Source organism: Giraffa tippelskirchi, chromosome 10 (assembly GCF_054371585.1).
Source record: "Giraffa tippelskirchi isolate mGirTip1 chromosome 10, T2T-mGirTip1v1.2.pri, whole genome shotgun sequence".
Taxonomy (NCBI): Eukaryota; Metazoa; Chordata; class Mammalia; order Artiodactyla; family Giraffidae; genus Giraffa; species Giraffa tippelskirchi.
This window is the reverse complement of record NC_137284.1, coordinates 122026966-122044015: the sequence shown is the minus strand read 5'-3', so window position 1 is coordinate 122044015 and position 17050 is coordinate 122026966. Positions and strand designations below refer to the sequence as shown.

Genomic DNA, 17050 nt, shown 5'->3' with positions numbered 1-17050 from the left:
CTGTGGACTCATATTTACTATAGGCCTCCCAAATTCCTTTTTCCCCTCTATAAAAGTTTTCCTCTCCATTTTTGCTGGGTACTTGCACACAGCTTGCCATGGTTACAGACCGATTCTCTGCTGATCCTGAATAAACCCATTTTTGTTGGAGAAATAACTGGAAGTCTATTTGCTAGATCAACATCCACCACCCTCACTGACACCCTAAAGCTGACCTCTGGGCAGAACCAGACACCATGCTCCTTAGTCACCCACACCAGCAAGCACATTCAGAAAATACAGCTTCGTTTGTTCCACATGCTAATTTCATTACATCTTGAACTGGGTATAGGTGGGGGAGTGGTGGTTCACAGATAGGGCGCCCATATGGAAGGGGAAAGGACTTGGGGCAGCAGCACATCTTCTGCCTGGAAATAGTCAGGGGCCAAAACACCAATAGAGTCTGGCTCAAATGACCCCCTCTATTTCCAGAGTAGAGGTGGAGTTGACAGGATCAGGCATTTCTCTGCTCTGGGGGAAGGTACTCAAGGTCCAGGAGTCTGAAGATGTCTTCCTCTGAAGCCACGTGGAAAACCGTCTTCTGCAACAGAATGCAGGCATTAGGGCCTGGGGGCTGTTCCCTCCACTGCAGCAGATTCCCTGAGAAAGGTATGGGGAGGAGGCTGGAAATGCTGGCAGTGCCCAGGCCTATGGTAGATGCCTCTTGAGGGCCCTGTGGGTTCCAGGCTGGAGGGACCTGGGGCTGATTCAGACTGTGGGCCAAAGAGAAAGCCATTTTCTACCCCCAGGCCTCCCATCGCTGCAACACACCTGCTCCGGATCAAACAGACCATGGCTGTTCAGACAGAGGCCCCTCTCCTTCCTGCTGAAGCGGCGCAGCTCCCGCTCAAAATGCTGGGGAAAAAGTGACCACATCTCAGCAGGGCCACCAACCCCAGATCCCACGGCCAGCCCCAGCAGCACACTTCCTACCTTGGAGCCAGTCCAGCCAAGCAAGGCAAAGGGGAACTGGCTGATAGGGGCAACCACTAGGTCCACCCGCACAGCCTTCCAGGTGAAGCAGGGCTTCTGGGCACCACCTACAGCAGCCCCTGGTGGTTGTGGCAGGCGGAAAATGCAGAAACTCCTCTCAAAGGCATCCATGGTATGGCTCTGCTGGGTCAGGGCTCCCTGGTGGCTGTGCTGGTGCTGGTGGTACAGGACAAGGCCCTGGAGGAGAACAGACATGGCCAGGCACTGCCATGTGGGACTGAGAAACCAGGAGCTGGAATCCTAGCAGGACTCTCAGCAGGGGAAGCGGGAAGCCCCTCACCTGCTTCTTCAGGTAGCACATCACTCTGGGCAGCAGCCCTGCCTCCTGGCCTTCCTGGGGGTGGGTGATGAGGAAGTCCACGTCGTGGCCCTGCAACTTCCCCCTAAGGGGGCCAGTCTGACTCACAGCCTCCATGTTCTCCCAAAACCCCTCAGTGAGGGAAGGCTCACCTCAGTGGTCCCACCTCAGACACCTTCCCTGAGAAGGGCCTGGAGCTGAGCCAAAGGGCATGTCGAGTCCCCTTACCTCCGGAAGCCGCCGGCCAGCGTGACAGTGGCCCCAGGAAGGGCCTGCCTCACGGCTGCCTCCACCACTTGCTGCAGGGCCTCAACATCTGACCGCAGGATCAGGGCACTCAGGTCCTGGTGGTGCTGGAGTCCTGTGGACAGTACAGCTCTCCTCAGTGGCCCAACCCAGCCCTCTCTAGCTATCTACCACCACCCCACTTCTCTCTTAAATATTAAATTTTTATTTTGAAATAATTGTAGATCCACATATAGTTGAAGGGAATAAGAAGTCCTCCGTGCCCTCTGTAACTTCTTACAGAACTATTATACATCACACCAGAATTCTGACATTGACACAATCAAGATACAGACTATCCTTTTCAACATCTGTTTTCCTACCCATAAAATGGGACTAGGAGGTATTAGATGTGAAGAGGATGACTCTGCCACTTAAGTACACTTCACTTGAACCCAAATCCATCTCCTCACCTGTCAGAGAAATCACTGTACCTTCCACACACTGTTAGGAAGGGACTAAGTATGGGAGTTAGGGCCTTTGGCACAGTGTGAGCTCAGTAAGCACTGCTGGCCATTCCTTGGGGAGAGATGAATAAGTGGAACCAATAGATCTCACTACAGATGTCACTGCATAACGCTCCACTGCACACACGGCTCTCTGGTCTCACTTCCTGCTGACGAACCAGACAGCTCTCCCAGGACCCCCAGGTGGCCTCTCCTCCCTAGCCTCTGGGAAGATGCTCAAAGAGGCCATGAGTGCTGGGCTGTGGGTCTCCTTCAGAAGGGCCCCCAACCCAGGCCACATGGAGAGATGGAGAATCCGCTCAACACCTGCTACATGCTGGTCCCACTCCAAGGAGCTCACGGAATCCCATGCTTTAGAGAGAACGTAACTGAGGCTCAGAGAAGTCAAAACTCAGGGCCATGGTCTCCTACCTAGTAAGTGGCAGAGATGGAACTCAAATCCAGGCCTAGCCAACTCTCAAGTTCATGTTCTTTCCATTGCATAGTGCTACCTCCCACTAGCAGGCTCCTCACGGAACCTCTCCCCACTGAGCATCAGCCAGCAGGCCAGGGCACCAAGCACCACACTGGTAACTGTGTCCAGGGCCTGGGCTTCTCTGACATGCTCGCCCTTCCATGAAATCAGGAGTAAAGGGTCCATGCCTGGTTTAGGTCCAGGAGGCAGCTACTGTGACCATTATCATTCACTGAGAAGGGCCTGCAATGGTCCTGACTCCACTGGTTCAGGAAACCACCAAATACAGATGCCTGTTTTCACACTCACCCTGCTCCCTGCCACACAGGGAGCCATGAGCACATGCCATGCATCAGAGCTAAGGGTTCTGTGGTGTGGGAGGCTTTTAGGCCCCGGTGCTTTGGGGAAGCCCAGGGCTCCGCCCTCTCTCAGAAAGCTCACCTGCTTTCTGCTGCTGGGTCAGTCTCTGGGACTCCTCTCGGAGGTCATCCAGCGTCCGGAGCCCTTTTCGGTACCACTGGTCAGCAGTCCTTACCCCGACCCCAAAGATCTGAGTGAAGAGCTGTTTAGAGGATGAGTACAGTGTGGTCAGGAGCAAAGCTCTTACAGCAAGATGAGGATGGCGACACTGAAGCATGCAAGGCATGTCCTAGGACAGCACCCCTGTGGCACTGCACAAATGACCTCATTAAGTCATCCTGTGGTCAGGCAGATGGCATCCCTACTCACATTTTTCATGTTTAAATAATCTTCTCAGGTCACACAGTGGGTGCACAGGCAGGACTCAAACCCCGAGCCAGGCCATGACGCAAATATCACGGGGGACGGCAGGGAAGGATCAGGCCCCTCCTTGAAAAGGGTCTCTCCTCAGAACTTGTACAGTTCTAGCCCATGATTCCAACATCATCAAAGGAGTCATCCTAACAGTCTGTCCACTCACTGGGAAAACCATACTGCTCCCACCCAACAGTAGCTGGGACTTATTACTGTCCCAGCTAAAACAGCAAAAACGGGCAGTTAACAGCTAAGGGGTTGTTTTAGCAGGATCTGGAAGGAATAGCTGGGGGCTGGCTATGGCTCTGTTCCAGGAACAAACACAGCAAGTGCCACTGCCTGGCCATGGGTCAGCAGAGGTGTCCAGGCCAGTGGAAACTATGTTGCTGGAGCCAACCTCTCATAGGTGGCCGCCTGCCCTTGCACGGGTCTTCCACACACCGGTGGGCCCTAGAAACTCACTGTTTCTTCCCTGACTATAGCTCGTTCATCAGGGGTGGGCACCTGCCCTAGCCAGCCACTTAAGAGTCCCTCCTCAGGCACTTTTGGAGCTGAAACAAAAGGGCAACCTTGCAGTGGTACAGGCTGCAGTACACACCAGGGACACCTTCGTGGGGAGGCCGCTGGCGTGCACAGGGAGGAAGAACAGCCGGGTGGCACTCATGTCCCTGAGTCCTACTTCCTGCAGACTGGGCTGTGTTGATCCCCTGAACCAACAGCATGAACTGGATCACTTTCACCAACAGACTCCTGAGAGGAAAGATGCTGAATAATCTAATCACGTTTGTAACAATAAACCTCTCATTGTTCATGTACTTCTCTCCTGGCCTGGACGCCTTCTGGGACTCAGGGGTACCCAGGAAGAGACAGACGGCTCTGCCCCCTCTCGGCACCTCTCTACCTATCAACTCCTGTGTTGCTCCCGTACCCCTGAGCCCCTCCGTGCTTCATCCATGGCTCCTCTACCTCTCTGAAGCTCCCCACCTCATTGATCCTCACATTCTGGGTGACCTTCCATGGCACCTGACACACCTTGCTAGGGAAGCCCCAATTCCATGACCAGTCGCTGGTCTGACAACCTCCAGTCACAAAACTGGGGTGTCTAAGAAGCATGACTGAGCCTCCACAAGACCAGAAGTGGGTGCGAACAGCAAGAAGGTGTGCCGTGGACACAGGCAGGACGACACCAACAAATGAGCATGTGAGATCACAAAAGGCAGAGACAATGCAAGGATGAGCAGCTCCTCAGACTTAATCGTCCCTGTGGCACCCAGAAAAAGGTTCTGTTTTGTTCAGGGTGCTCTGTTTAAGATGTCAGGGCATGTAATATCCTGGAGAATATGCCATCAATAGTCAAATAAGAACAGATGCTGCTGAGTGATTCAGAAAATTCCCATGCTCAAAACAACCTTCTCCTTGCGCATCTGTTTGGCTGCCTCATGCATATCAGGTGTCCTCAGTAAGACCCTCTCTGACCCCAGGGTGGGACCTGCCACCCCCTCTTGTTGCCTGACATGGTGGTAACCTTGCTGTGGCTCTCGGGGAACACCGTGGAGCTGTGGGCCCCTGCTGAGGGCTGCCCTGCATACCTTCATGGTCTGGTACCTCTCCGAGAGCCGGACTCTCTCCACCTCCTCACACACTCCCTGTTCTAGCAGCTCCTGTGGGAGGAGACATAGCCTCACTGGAAAGAAGAGAGCTGAGGGGCCCAAGACCTCGGCAGAACCCCCAACACCCAGAAGTGGGGTCTTTGTGGGGCCAGGATCCCAGGGAACTTGTAATGAAGAATGTACCCAGGGATCCTCCAAGCCCCTTGGGCAAGGAACAAGGGCTACCTCTCAGATAAACAACAAGCCCCGGGGTACGTCAACAACTGCTTTTTTAAAACATAGGTGAATTCAAAAAAATAAATAAATAAAACATAGGTGAATTCAGTAAGACTTCTTTTAAAAGCAGGGGATGCAGGTTCAGTCAGGGAACTAAGATTTCACATGCCATGCAGCAAAAAAAATAAAATAAATTTTAAAAAAACACACAGAAGTGAATTCAAAAGTATTTTTTCTGTCATGATAAATTTGCTCAGTGGTAATGTACAAAAGGACAACTTCACATTTTAAAAAGAAATGCTCATGCTCAAGGGGTCCTCTCCCACCATCCCTGACAGTCTGGGCCAATGCCCACGATGCCAGCTACCAGCCTGCCAGACTCCTGGCAGCTCCCTTGGCTGAGACCTCTCAATCAGCCTCAGGCAGGTGGTGCTGACCCAATTTACATGAGGAATATGGGTGAATAGGGTGGTTTGCCGCTGCCTGGGCACCATCAGTGGCCACAGCTGGGCTCTGAGCCACCCAGTCACCTGCCCTAACCAGGCTCCAGGCCTCCTTGCCACCCCCCTATTCACATTCACAGCTCTGCCCTTCTGCATGCAGTGAGCACAAACCTGGACAACCTTGCAGGAGTGTTCTCCGAAGTGGGGCAGGCCCTGCAGCTGGCTCAGGGCTGTGACTGAGCTGGGGAGGGCCTTGAGCACCGAGGCTGCTCTGTAGAAGGAGATCTGGCGGCCTTCACTCCCTTCGAAGCCAGCAGCCTCTGCCAGCGTCTCCAGAGCCTCCTGCAGGGAAGGGTCCTTGGTGAGAGGCAGGAATGGCGGGGTGCCTTTACCCTAACCCTCCCTCCAAGGCTGGGACACGGGAGGGCCTGGCTCCATCCCAGGGAGGCGGGGGAGCCACAGCTTACCGAGAGGCTGGCATTGTGGTGCACGAGGGGTGTGGGACGCTGGCAGGCATAGGGCAGCATCCATGCTGGGCTTGGCATCTCCTTTTTGGGCACAGCCACCTAGGGATGGGCGATGCACAGGCTGCTTTGAGGCTGCAGGGTTGGCAGAGGACCAGGCAGCCCTCCAGAGCCCTACCTCTCCTGGTAGGGGGGTCACCTAGGGCTCTCAGGACAGGAGCCGCCTCTGAGCGGGCAGAACTGCTAGAGGCACAGGGCAGAGGCCAGAGCAGCAGTAGCGGTACAATGCTACCTCTCACAGGGCGTGTGTTCTGTCACTTCCACTCAACCAAGTGGGCTTGGCGTGCCTATCACCCTCACGTCACATATGGGGACTCTGAGGCCTTGTGGCTCATGGGAAGAGCCAGGATTTGAATGCAGGCAGCCCTGTTCCAAGCCCATACCTGAACCCCTCCACTGTGCTCACCCAGGAAGCACTGGGACCTTCCCTGTGGTGGTCTGGATGGTACCCTCACTGCCCACCTCACGGGAAGGACACTGAGGCACTGCTGCCACGTCAGCCGTCCCAGCTGAGGTCTGGCCAGCACTGGGGCTTCCTCAGTGGCTCAACCCTAAGCCTCCACCCGGCTCACCTCCAGGCGGTGCCGGCATTCCACAGGGACAGGCTGCCCAGCTGCCATGCTCTCTGTGAACCAACTTATGTCTAAAAGCGCTGGGCGGGTACAACCTGGGGGAAGAGCCGATGTCTTGCGCTCCTGCCAGCAGACAGCCTCCTCTGCTGAGGTCCCCTCCATCACCACGTGTGTCACCTCTGGGCTGGGTGGAGGGAAGAGAATGTGAGGCCTGGAGCCCTTTCCCAGGCCTGCCATTCTTCCTGCTCCATTCTACATCTCCAAGCCTTCACCAATATTATCCCCTCTGCCTAGTGAGCATCTGTTCACTCCAGATTTTCAGCCCCTCCTCCTGAAGCCGAACATCTCCATCACTCCATCATCTGCCAAGCTGTGGTTCTCCGCTCTAGCTAGGATCACAAGCCCAACCCTTTTTTGATGTTAATTTGTCTGTCTTCTTCTCCCCCAAACCCAGAGAAAGGAGAGGCCAGGGGCCTGGGGTCCAGGAAGCAGGGCTGGGCGCGGGGCGGGGGGGTGGGGAGGTCCTACTTCCAAGTACTGGAGACAGGCTACTTGGTTTTGAACTTCAGCTCTGCCCCACACTTGCTCTGTGCCCTTGGGCACATCATTTATCTCTGTACTTTTGACTTCCAACTCTGCAAAGCAGAGATATTAATATATCTACTTTGTAGGCTTGCTATAAAGATTAAACGAGCTAATAATAAGCAAAAGGGCTTAGATAGTGCCCAGTACACTCTAGGCTGCTGTCATCATCCTGAGTGGGTCTGCCACAACCCTGGGTATGGTTAACTAAGCTTCAGGGGGACTGGCCCCTGGTTCACTTTGCTCTCTCAACTTCAAAACGATGGGAACCCTCCTCCCTTACTCTTAGCATTGCTCCTGTGATCGTTTTGTTTGGTTTAATTCTACTCTTTGAAGTCTCACGTAAATCACTTTCTCAGCTCTGAGAAGAGATCTGCTTAGCTGACAGGGCAAGATGAATTCACCTAACGAAGCGTTACTAACCCAATATACACCTGCATGACTTTTACAAAGCCTCCGGCATGTTCTCTCCTTGTCCTACAGAAACACTCCTGGCCATAACTGCTAACACCCTTTTACAAAAAAGGAAACTAACAAAAGCCATATGACCATGAAGTGCCAGGGTTAACTTGGAATCCAAAAACCTCAGGTGCCCCTCCGCCCCGGGGTCAGCTGCGTGGGAGTCTTTTCAGATCTCAATATCCTCAGCTGTAAGGTAACACCGTGTATACAAGTGGCTGGTCAGCTGCAAAATCCCTACGACGGGCATTTTGTGCTCAGGCCATCAAGCCACGCAGCAGCGCCCCCCGGCTGGACCGGCGAGACGGCGCGGCGATACAGATATGGGCGTGCCACATTCCTCGGTGAGGCGAGGCCTTTGGCCGGCACCCGCCCCGCGCCCCTCCGAAAGAAAGCCCTGGAAAGGCGGCCCCGGCGGGTGATCCCGCCTAGCCGCAGCTTCGTCACGACCGCGCACCTGTAGGCATTCAAGACGCGGAAACCCTTGGAGACAGCCAGGCGTGTGAGAAAAGCCTGGCGACTGCGGCCCATGTGTGGCTCGGCCAGGTAGATAGTGACCCCCGGGAAGCGCGCCGCGGAGGAGGGGGCGGCGCTGGGGGACGCGACCCGCGCTCGCCGTCGTTTCGGTAGCATTAGGGCCCCGGCCACCCGCGGCGCCCAGCGAAAGCAGCGGGGAGGCCTGGACAGAAGCCAGAAGGAAAGCGGGCGGAAAGCAGACAGAAGCCGGAAGCGACAGCGGGCGGAAGCCGACTGGAAGGGGAAGTGGCTCCCGGCTCCACTTAAAGAAGCAGGCCCCGCCCCCTGCAAATTAAGTCTCCAGGTGGTTCTCTCCCCCTGGGTCGTTCGGAGCGAGGTGGAGGTCGGCTGTAGAGGCCTCGCCTCTATGCAAATAGGACCAGAGCACATACCTCTTATTTAAATTACCCTCGTAGAAAGTCCCCTCCCATTCCTGGGACCACCCGGGAGGAGAGACTAGGGTTGGGGTGGGAGCTGAGAGGGAGGAAGTGGGCGGTAAGGGAGACCTCGACGCGGGTCAGGGGGTTTTGTCCTCGGAGGGTGGAGGTGAAGTCACGGTAGTGGTGCCTGGGAGTTGTCCTGGGCGCAAAGGTGGGGAAAGGGGGTTAGTGGTCGGTCGGTGGCTGGTAGGAATGGAATAGTTCTCAGGAGCGCAATAGCCACTCCACCCCCTTCTCTTCGCCTCCTCCGGGTGGATCTGGCGGGACAGATGGGCCATGGAAACCTGGCGGCGAGGGGTCCTTGGACAGCGGGCCCCGGCAAACGCGCTAGCTAGAAGCGTGCTGGTGGAGTGGTCCCTTCAAACCCCGGGAAAGATTTTTCAGTCTTTTTCAATCGAACGGGGTTAGGACGACTGGCCGGCCATTTGGAAAAATAGAAATTGGCTCCCTCCCTCACGCTTAACACCAAAATAAAATCCAGATGGATCAAACATTCAAATCTAAGAAAGAAACAACACAAAAACTGTGCTGGGGAGTCGATGAATGTTTTTTCAGCCCTAAGTATCACAATGAACGTGGAGACACTAAAGGAAAAAAATGATAAGCTTGACATACATATTTTAAATTATTTAAGAAGGCAAACGGGGGGAATACTGTGACATATTTTGAGTTTAATTCCTGTAATTAAGAAATTGTTCACAGATAAGTAAGGAAAATACAATAAGCAAGAACATCTGTAGGCAATTTACAGAAGAAAGACTTCTCAAAAACATACCAGGGACTTACCTGGTGGTCCAGTGGTTAGGATTATGCCTTTCCACTGCAGGGGGTACGGGTTACATCCTTGGTGGGAGAACTAAGATTCCCCTATGTCCCCCAGCCAAGCAATTACTTTTTTTTTCCCATTTAAAAACAAAAAACACATACCAGATTGCCTGATGGGTCCAATCACCACACAAAGGCAAATTTAAATGAATATTTTTACCTGTCACATTAACCAACGTTTACAAATTGATCACATATGAGAGAATTGGCAACTTGTAGGAGGGCCTTTTTGGAAGCCAATTTAGCAACCATACCCAACAAAATGAAAACAGAAATCTCACCCCACAATTCCTTTTCCAAGATTGGTATTGCATTGAATCTCTAGATCAGGTTGGGAAAGCAGACATCTTGACAATATTGAATGTTCTGTGTGTCTCTCCTATTTTCAGGCACTACTTTTAGAATCTCTTTTGTTATACCATGTGACATCCTTCATTTCCCTCCCCTACTCCCCACACCCCACAGCCCTTCACTAGTCAGTGGGCACAGGGCTGAGGGAAGCAGGTGCCTGAGCCCAGGTCCCCTTTGGGCCTCCCCACCAGCTCCCAGTCTGCCCTCCTGGGCCCAGCACACACACTGTGAAGCTGGGAGGCTTGGGATGCAGCCCCTCTCTCATTTCCCATGCTCATTTCTCCTCCTGCCATGTGCGAAGGGGGAGCTCCCAGGTTCTTTGTAAGGGGTTACTTCCCCATCTGCGGGCGCTGCCTTTCCTCAGGGAGCAGTGGTCTATCCCCTGAAACCACTCCTGTTCCTTTTAATGGCCTCTGGCTCCATTTTTGGGTACCTGAGTTCTCTCCTGGGGATGCAGAGGCAACTTTTAATGACCCATCATACCTGAATACTTAAAACACTGGACAGCTTGTAAAAATGAGGAACACGGGGCTTTCCACAGGCCCAGGGAGGCTTTGTGAGGGGTGATCCTTGGTACCCACCCAGTGGAGGCCTGGGCACCAATGCACAAGGCCATGGCCTTGATGGTTGCCCTTTTTCTCTTCTCCCCTTCCTGGACCACTAGGTCACTGTCCAACCAGCTGAGAAGTGGAGACCTCAGCTCTCTCTTTCCAGTAAACCTGGCTTGGAGTTTCCAGATGTCTAAGTCCTCAGCCCCCTGCTGCCCATACTGAGACCAGCCCCCAGAAAAGTCAGAGGCTGCACAGGCCCTCTCAGCTGCCCTGAGCGTTGCAGTCCGCCCCCTGCTCTGCGCTGTAGTATCTCATGCTGTGTTTTGGATTAGTTTTACCCAGATGTATGAGCTTGCATTTTTCCAAGATGAATCTCATTTAGCTATTTCCTGTTCCCCCTTCCAGTTCAGAAAAGGCCCCTGGGGGTGATTTTTCAGGCCTCGTGACCTTCGTAAAACCTCCCCACGGAGCACCTTCTTTGAAGTTCACTTCAGCGCTATTGGCGCCTATCCTTGGCTTGTTGGGACCAGGACTCTGCCCTGGCTCTGAGGCCCAACCCGCCCCCTGCCGGTTCCCGTCCCCTGCCGGCTACTTGCCAGCAGCATTCCAGAGGGCGTGTGGTCAGACTGCTGATGCTGCTGCTGGACTGGAGCTCCTGCGGGCCACTGGCCCAAAGCTCTGGCCTCAAGTGCTGGCCCTGTACTTTTCTGAGCTACTCACCGCATCTCTGTGGGTTTGGGCTACCTGGTCCACTCAGGCTAACAGAACAAAATATCACCGACAGAGGAGCTTAAACAAAAGAAACATTTCTCAATGTTCTAGAGGCCAGCAATCTAGCATCAAGGTGTGGCAAGGCAGGTTTCATTCTGAGGCCTTCCCTCTTGGTCTGTAGGCGGCCACCATCTGTCTGTGTGCCCATGCAATCTCTTTGTGTGCTCAAGGAGAGAGAGAAAGAGAAGTCTCTTCCTCTCCCTTAAGGTCACCAGTCATATCAAATTAGGACCACACCCCATGACCTCATTTAACTTTATTACTCTTAAAAGCCCTTTCTCTAAATGCAGTTACTTTGAGGGTTAGGGCTTCAGTAGATGAACTGGAGGGAACACAATTCAGCCCACAGCTCCTGGTGTATTTGGTCCTGTGGCTGCTATAACAAATAAGCACAAACTGGTAGCTTAAGACAACAGAAATGCATTCTCTAGCAGTTCTGAAGACCAGAATTCTAGCCATGTTCCCTCTGAAAGCTCTAGGGCAGCGGTCCCCAAACTTTTGGCACCAGGGACCAGTTTTGTGGAAGACAGTGTTTCCATAGACCGGCCCTTGGGGGTGGGGGCAGGGGTGGAGGAGGCGGGGGAATGGTTTCTGGATGATTCAAGCATATTACATTTATTGTACACTTTGTTTCTATTATGATTATTATTACATCAGCTCCACTTCAGATCATCAGGCATTAGGTTCTGGAAATTGGGGACCCCAGCTCTAGATGACTATCCTTCCCACCTCTTGTATCTTCTTGTGGCTCCTGGCATTCCTCGGCTTGGGGCTGCGTCCCTCCAACCTCTGGCCCATCTCCAGTGGCTGCCTTCCCTCTGTCCCTTCCCCCTGTCCCTTCCCCTTTGCTTACATTTTTTAAGGTTTTAAAATTTTTTATATTTTAAAAAATTTTTGGCTGTGGGCAGGATCTGGAGTTGGAAGACCAGACCAAGGGGTGGAGAAGAATCCCTGACTCCCTCCCCCCATGGGGAATTGGCCTGAGAATGAGGTCCTTAAAATGAAGGCTCTTTGAGTTCATTAGGGGCTTTCCAGATGGTGCTAGTGGAAAAGAACCCACCTGCCAATGCCAGAGAAGTAAGACATGCAGGTACGATCCCTGGATCGGGAAGATCTTCTGGAGGAGGGCATGGCAACCCATTCCAGTATTCTTGCCTGGAGAATCCCATGGACTGAGGAGCCTGGCTGGCTATGGTCCATAGGGTTGCAGAGTCGGACACAACTGAATAAACTTAGCACACACGTACTTTGAGTTCATTGGTCCAACCAACCCTAACTCAACATGATTAGCCATGGGAGGGGAAAGGCAAGGGGTCTGGAAGAATTACAAGAAGGGGAATGTTTGCTGGGTACTTAGGAATAAGAGCAAAGAGCTGAGTGGCCAGACAGAGTGAGCAGGGGCAGGACGGGTAGGGAAGCCCATCAGCAACTGACAGGACTGATTTCTACGTAGAACTTGGAGCATAGGGGAATGTGATCCCACTCAGCTTTCACAAGACCACCCTGCCCCCGTTGCTGTCTGGAGAGCAGACTGAAGGGCAAGGGAGGAAGCCAGGAGACCCCTCTTATCCAGGTGGGGTGGAGGTAGGGTGACTGGACCAGGCTGAAGTGTGTGAGTAGAACAGACCAACCTGGTCAGCGGGTCAGATCTGACGGTCAGAGACAAAGAGGAGAGACTTGCTCCATGTCCTGAGATGGGACAGCCTGTGGGGAGCTCAGGAGTGGGGCTGCAGACCAGGTCCCCTGAAATTCAGTAGAAACAGAAGCGAGGATTCCAGTCTGACAGCTGCGGCCAGCACCCCGGGAGGGGCAAGGTCTATAGCTACACATTAGGGATTGCCGAGGCCATGAGGTCACCAGATATAGAAGACATGCAAGCACTGAACCCCGGATTCCCCCAAATTAGAGGTTAGAGACTGTCCCCCAGGTCAGGGGGGTGGGGCAGGGGGAACTGGGTAAAGTGGTGTCCAAATGGAAAGGCTTTCACAGCAGAAGGTATGAGTGATTCTATCAGATGCCTGGCGGGTCACCTGAGATGAGGACCAAGGAGTGACTGGGTCCCTGGGGTTGACCCAATTCTGGTGGTGATGGTAGGTTCGTCCTGCCCTCGTCTCCTCCAGATGCCCTATCATCATCCATCCTTTTCAGGGTGGCGCGTGGCTTCTGTCACCAGTTATTTAAGTCGCTTAATCAACCTAAGCCCCAGTCTGCTCATCTGTAAGCGGGAGTAATAAGGTGCCCTTCTTCCCAGGGCTGATGTTCAGACTGAATGCAAACTGATAGATTTAAGAAACATTGGCCAATTACAGCACATGGGCCTCATTTGGATCCCAATTCTAAGTAAAGTGTAAAAACTAAAACATAGGGGACTTCCCTGGAGGTCTAGTTGTTAAGACTTCCTCTTTCAGTGCAGGGGGCACGGGTTCGATCCCTCATTGGGGAGCTAAGATTTCACGTGCCTCGCCGCCAAAAAAAAAACATAAGACAGAAGCAATATTGTAGCAAATTCGATACAGACTTTATAAATGATCCACATCAAAAAATAAAACTTAAAGTATGCTGCAATCAGAAAATATGTACCCTGCTTGATATTAACATTGTATATTAAATGTGGTTGAGAGTTACCACCTATAGCATTGGTTATGTTAGAGAAGGAGAGAGAGAGAGAACAAGAAGCAGGCAGGAAGAGTTCTTTCTTTCATAAGTACACAGTAAAATATTTCCTGGTGAAATCACATGATGTCTGGGATATGCTTCAAAATTAAGGTGGGGGAAAGGGGAGGACTCAGATGAAACAAGATGGGCCTGGGGTTGAGAATTTTGATGCCGGAGTAGGCGGGATATGATATGTGGCACATCATCTCTCCACTTCTGCATATGTTTGAAATTTCAATAATAAAATGTTTTTTAAGCACATGTGCTTACACAGGATGAGATCAGTGCTCTGCCAGGAGCAGTTCTAAGCCCTTTACACGTGTCAGCTCATTCAGGCCCAGGACATTCTTGTCCGCAGACGACATCCATGTCCCCATCTTGCTGGGGAGAAGAGAAAGACACAGAGAGGTCAAGTGACTTGCCAGAGTTTGTGTAGGTGGTGAACAGCAGCATTGGGATGCTGTCTTGGAAAAACACTCCTGTGTTTTCCTTTACTCTCACATGACACTTCTGACACCTGCTGCAGATTTTCCACACCCAGCAATTCTCCAGCACCAGTTGGGTGTCCTAAGTTTAACTCAGTTCTGACACTGACCAGGGTTAGTGCAGAACTCCCCCCCCAACACACACACACACAATACAGATGCCAATCTCAGATCCAGGTTGTCACTTTGATCTTGAGTGGCCTGGCCTGCAGTGACTTGAAGTGGGGGCTTTGGTTCCCAGCCAGAGATTGCGGTCAAGTCATGGCGGTGAGAGCACCGAATCCTAGCCACGAGACCTAGTGACAAGGCTCTGGCTCTTCAGCTTTGCAGAAAAGAACTGCCACAAAGATGAAAAATAGTGAAACAAGTGTTTATTAGGAGGGAAAAGAATACAGTACGTGTGGATAGACACACATACACGCTGAGACATTCGCACCCTCATGGTGGTTTGAATCACTTTGGGGGGCATTTCTTCCAGGTTTCTTTTGCCTGGTTTTGATTTGCCTGGTTCTGTGGCCATATTTGGTATATCTCAGGGTCCGCTCATGTGTGCGTGCTCATCCCTTAGCCAAGATGGAGTCTAGTGAAGAGGCTCATGGGTGGTTGACATCACTTACTATAAGGTGTCATGCCCTCCTTTTTTGACCTCCAAGGAGTCTTTCTGCACATGTGTGTTCAGGGAGGTCTCCTTAACTTTGAGAAGGAGGAATATGTGGTCTTCTATCTCTTATCTGGGCAGGGCCCAGCCTTCTCCATCATCCTGCTTTTATGCAGTTTCTGCTATTATGGAGCTTCTGTCCACAGGGGAGAAGCTGTCCAGCCTAGGGCCCATTTATCTCCTCCTTCAACCTGTGCTTCTGGCTGATCGGCTATTAGTTGGAGTTCCCACCATCCCCTCCTTCAGTTTGGTAATTTGTTACAACAGCTCACAGGACTCAAGACTACTAAATCACCAGCTTATTACAAAGGATATTGAAGGATATGAATGAACAGCCAGATGAAGAAATAGGTTGGGGTCCAGAAGTGTCCTGAGCACAGGAGATTCTGTCTCCATGGAGCTGGGGTGAGCCCCCCTCATATGAATGTGTTCACCAACCAGCAGCTCTGTGAACCCCATCTAGGGATTTTTATATAGGGGCCTTCATCACATGGGCATGATCAATCAATAACTCAATCTCCAGCCCACTTCTCTACCCAGATGATAGGAGGCAGGGCCAAAAGTGCCAAGCTCCTAATCATGGCTTGGTCTTTCTGGTGACCAGCCCTGAAGTGACCAGATCTGGTGACCAGATCCTGAAGCCATCCAGTAAGCCACTCAGAGTCACTGAATTAGAACAAAAACATCCTTCTTTCTGCCAGTAAATTCCAAGGGATTATGAGCTCTGTGTCACAAACTGGGTTCAAAGATGAAATATTAGAACAAGAAATGCTCCTAGTGTTCTTATCACTCAGGAAATTCCAAGGGATTTAAGAACTCTGCACCAGGAACCCAGGGCAGAGACCAACACATATTTTTTTCTATCATTTCACAGATGTGACCCAGGGAGCCTTAGCTCCATCACAGAACTCCTGGTCTTTGTGCTTCCAAAACTCCCAGGTGAATCTACGTCACAAACTTACTTGTTCTCTCTGGAGGATCAGATGGTTTGAAATTCAATAAAACATATCATAGTCAGTTTGTTATTTTGCCTACTTGTGTTTTCTAGTTTTTCTACAATGAGCACACACCACTTGCATCATAAAGAGATTTGTAATAAGAAGAGTTTTTGATAGACACAAAGCCAGCAGCAGTGAGGCCAGGTGCTCTGGGTGGGAGCCCTGAGGCTCCCACCCATTAGGGTGCAAGGGTTTCAGGGGAGTTACCCTGAGACTTCGCAGGCCTCACCCCTGTTTCTAATGGCCCACAACTGGCTGGATTTCAAACCTGGCCACAAGGTCAGCAGGACTGCTGGGTGTCCAGCCCAGCACATGCACTTGGGGCCCATTGCAGCCTTGCCCTGTGAGGGGCACAGACTAATTTTGGGGTGTGGCATCTTGAGGGGCAGAGGTAGGGCGATCCCTAAGGCTTGGTGAGCGTGCCAGGTGCAGGAACAGCTGCCTGGAACTGAGGAAGTGGAACAATGAGTGTGACCAACTTCTTGAAGAAGCTTGGTTATTAAGAGGAAGGTCAGGGTAGAGAGGGCAGCTATGAGTTACAGCACTAAGAACTCTGGGCACGATAGGGGCTTTGGGGACATTCTGGCTCTTCATGCTAATGGCAGGAGCCGTGGAGCTGGGGACACGGCTGCTGAGGGTCCTCTTCCTCCTACAGAGCTTGTCACTACGTCTTGTTTTTGTTGTCTGGGCTTCTGGCTCAGGTCTGCAGACAAACATGCGAGAATGTGACTACCTTACACACAAAAAGATTATAAAATGGCTAATACTATGATGTGTTTCTTATTCTTATACTTTCTTGGGATTTCAGCTTTTACACCTTCTTCTACCAGATACTACTTTTTTTAAAAAACACCTTTCTAAGATCTTGGTAATCTTATCAGACACAAAAGTTAAAATAATATCATCTGTAGCAAAAACTGTTCGTTATTCCTCAGTGTCTATTGTCTCATTCTTATTTAGTAACAGAACTCCTGACATTTAGCTGGCACATGATAATCAGAAAAAGACTACACTTCTTGGCTTCCCTTGCAGCTGGGTGTGGCCCATGACTGAGATCTGGCCAAGGCCAACGGAATGAACTTGG

General features: G+C 51.8%; 1 protein-coding gene across 6 annotated transcripts; it reads right to left on the bottom strand.

Moving 5' to 3' along the window:
* Window positions 1-287: 287 nt before the first annotated feature.
* On the bottom strand, window positions 288-8447 carry POLM (DNA polymerase mu). Of its 6 annotated transcripts, none has more exons than XM_081535288.1 (11): window positions 8174-8447; window positions 6676-6859; window positions 6047-6145; window positions 5751-5921; window positions 4900-4971; window positions 2978-3098; window positions 1559-1691; window positions 1313-1415; window positions 973-1209; window positions 811-894; window positions 288-639 (listed from the first exon to the last, which is right to left on the bottom strand). In XM_081535288.1, the coding sequence occupies exons 1-11, from the start codon at window positions 8347-8349 to the stop codon at window positions 448-450; spliced, it is 1572 nt and encodes a 523-aa protein (XP_081391414.1). In that variant the 5' UTR covers window positions 8350-8447; the 3' UTR covers window positions 288-447. The 6 variants fall into 6 exon arrangements, 5 of the variants coding, with proteins under 5 accessions (XP_081391414.1, XP_081391415.1, XP_081391416.1 ...); XM_081535289.1 differs by having other exon boundaries at window positions 288-580; XM_081535290.1 differs by having other exon boundaries at window positions 288-577.
* Between the last annotated feature and the right edge of the window lie 8603 nt (window positions 8448-17050).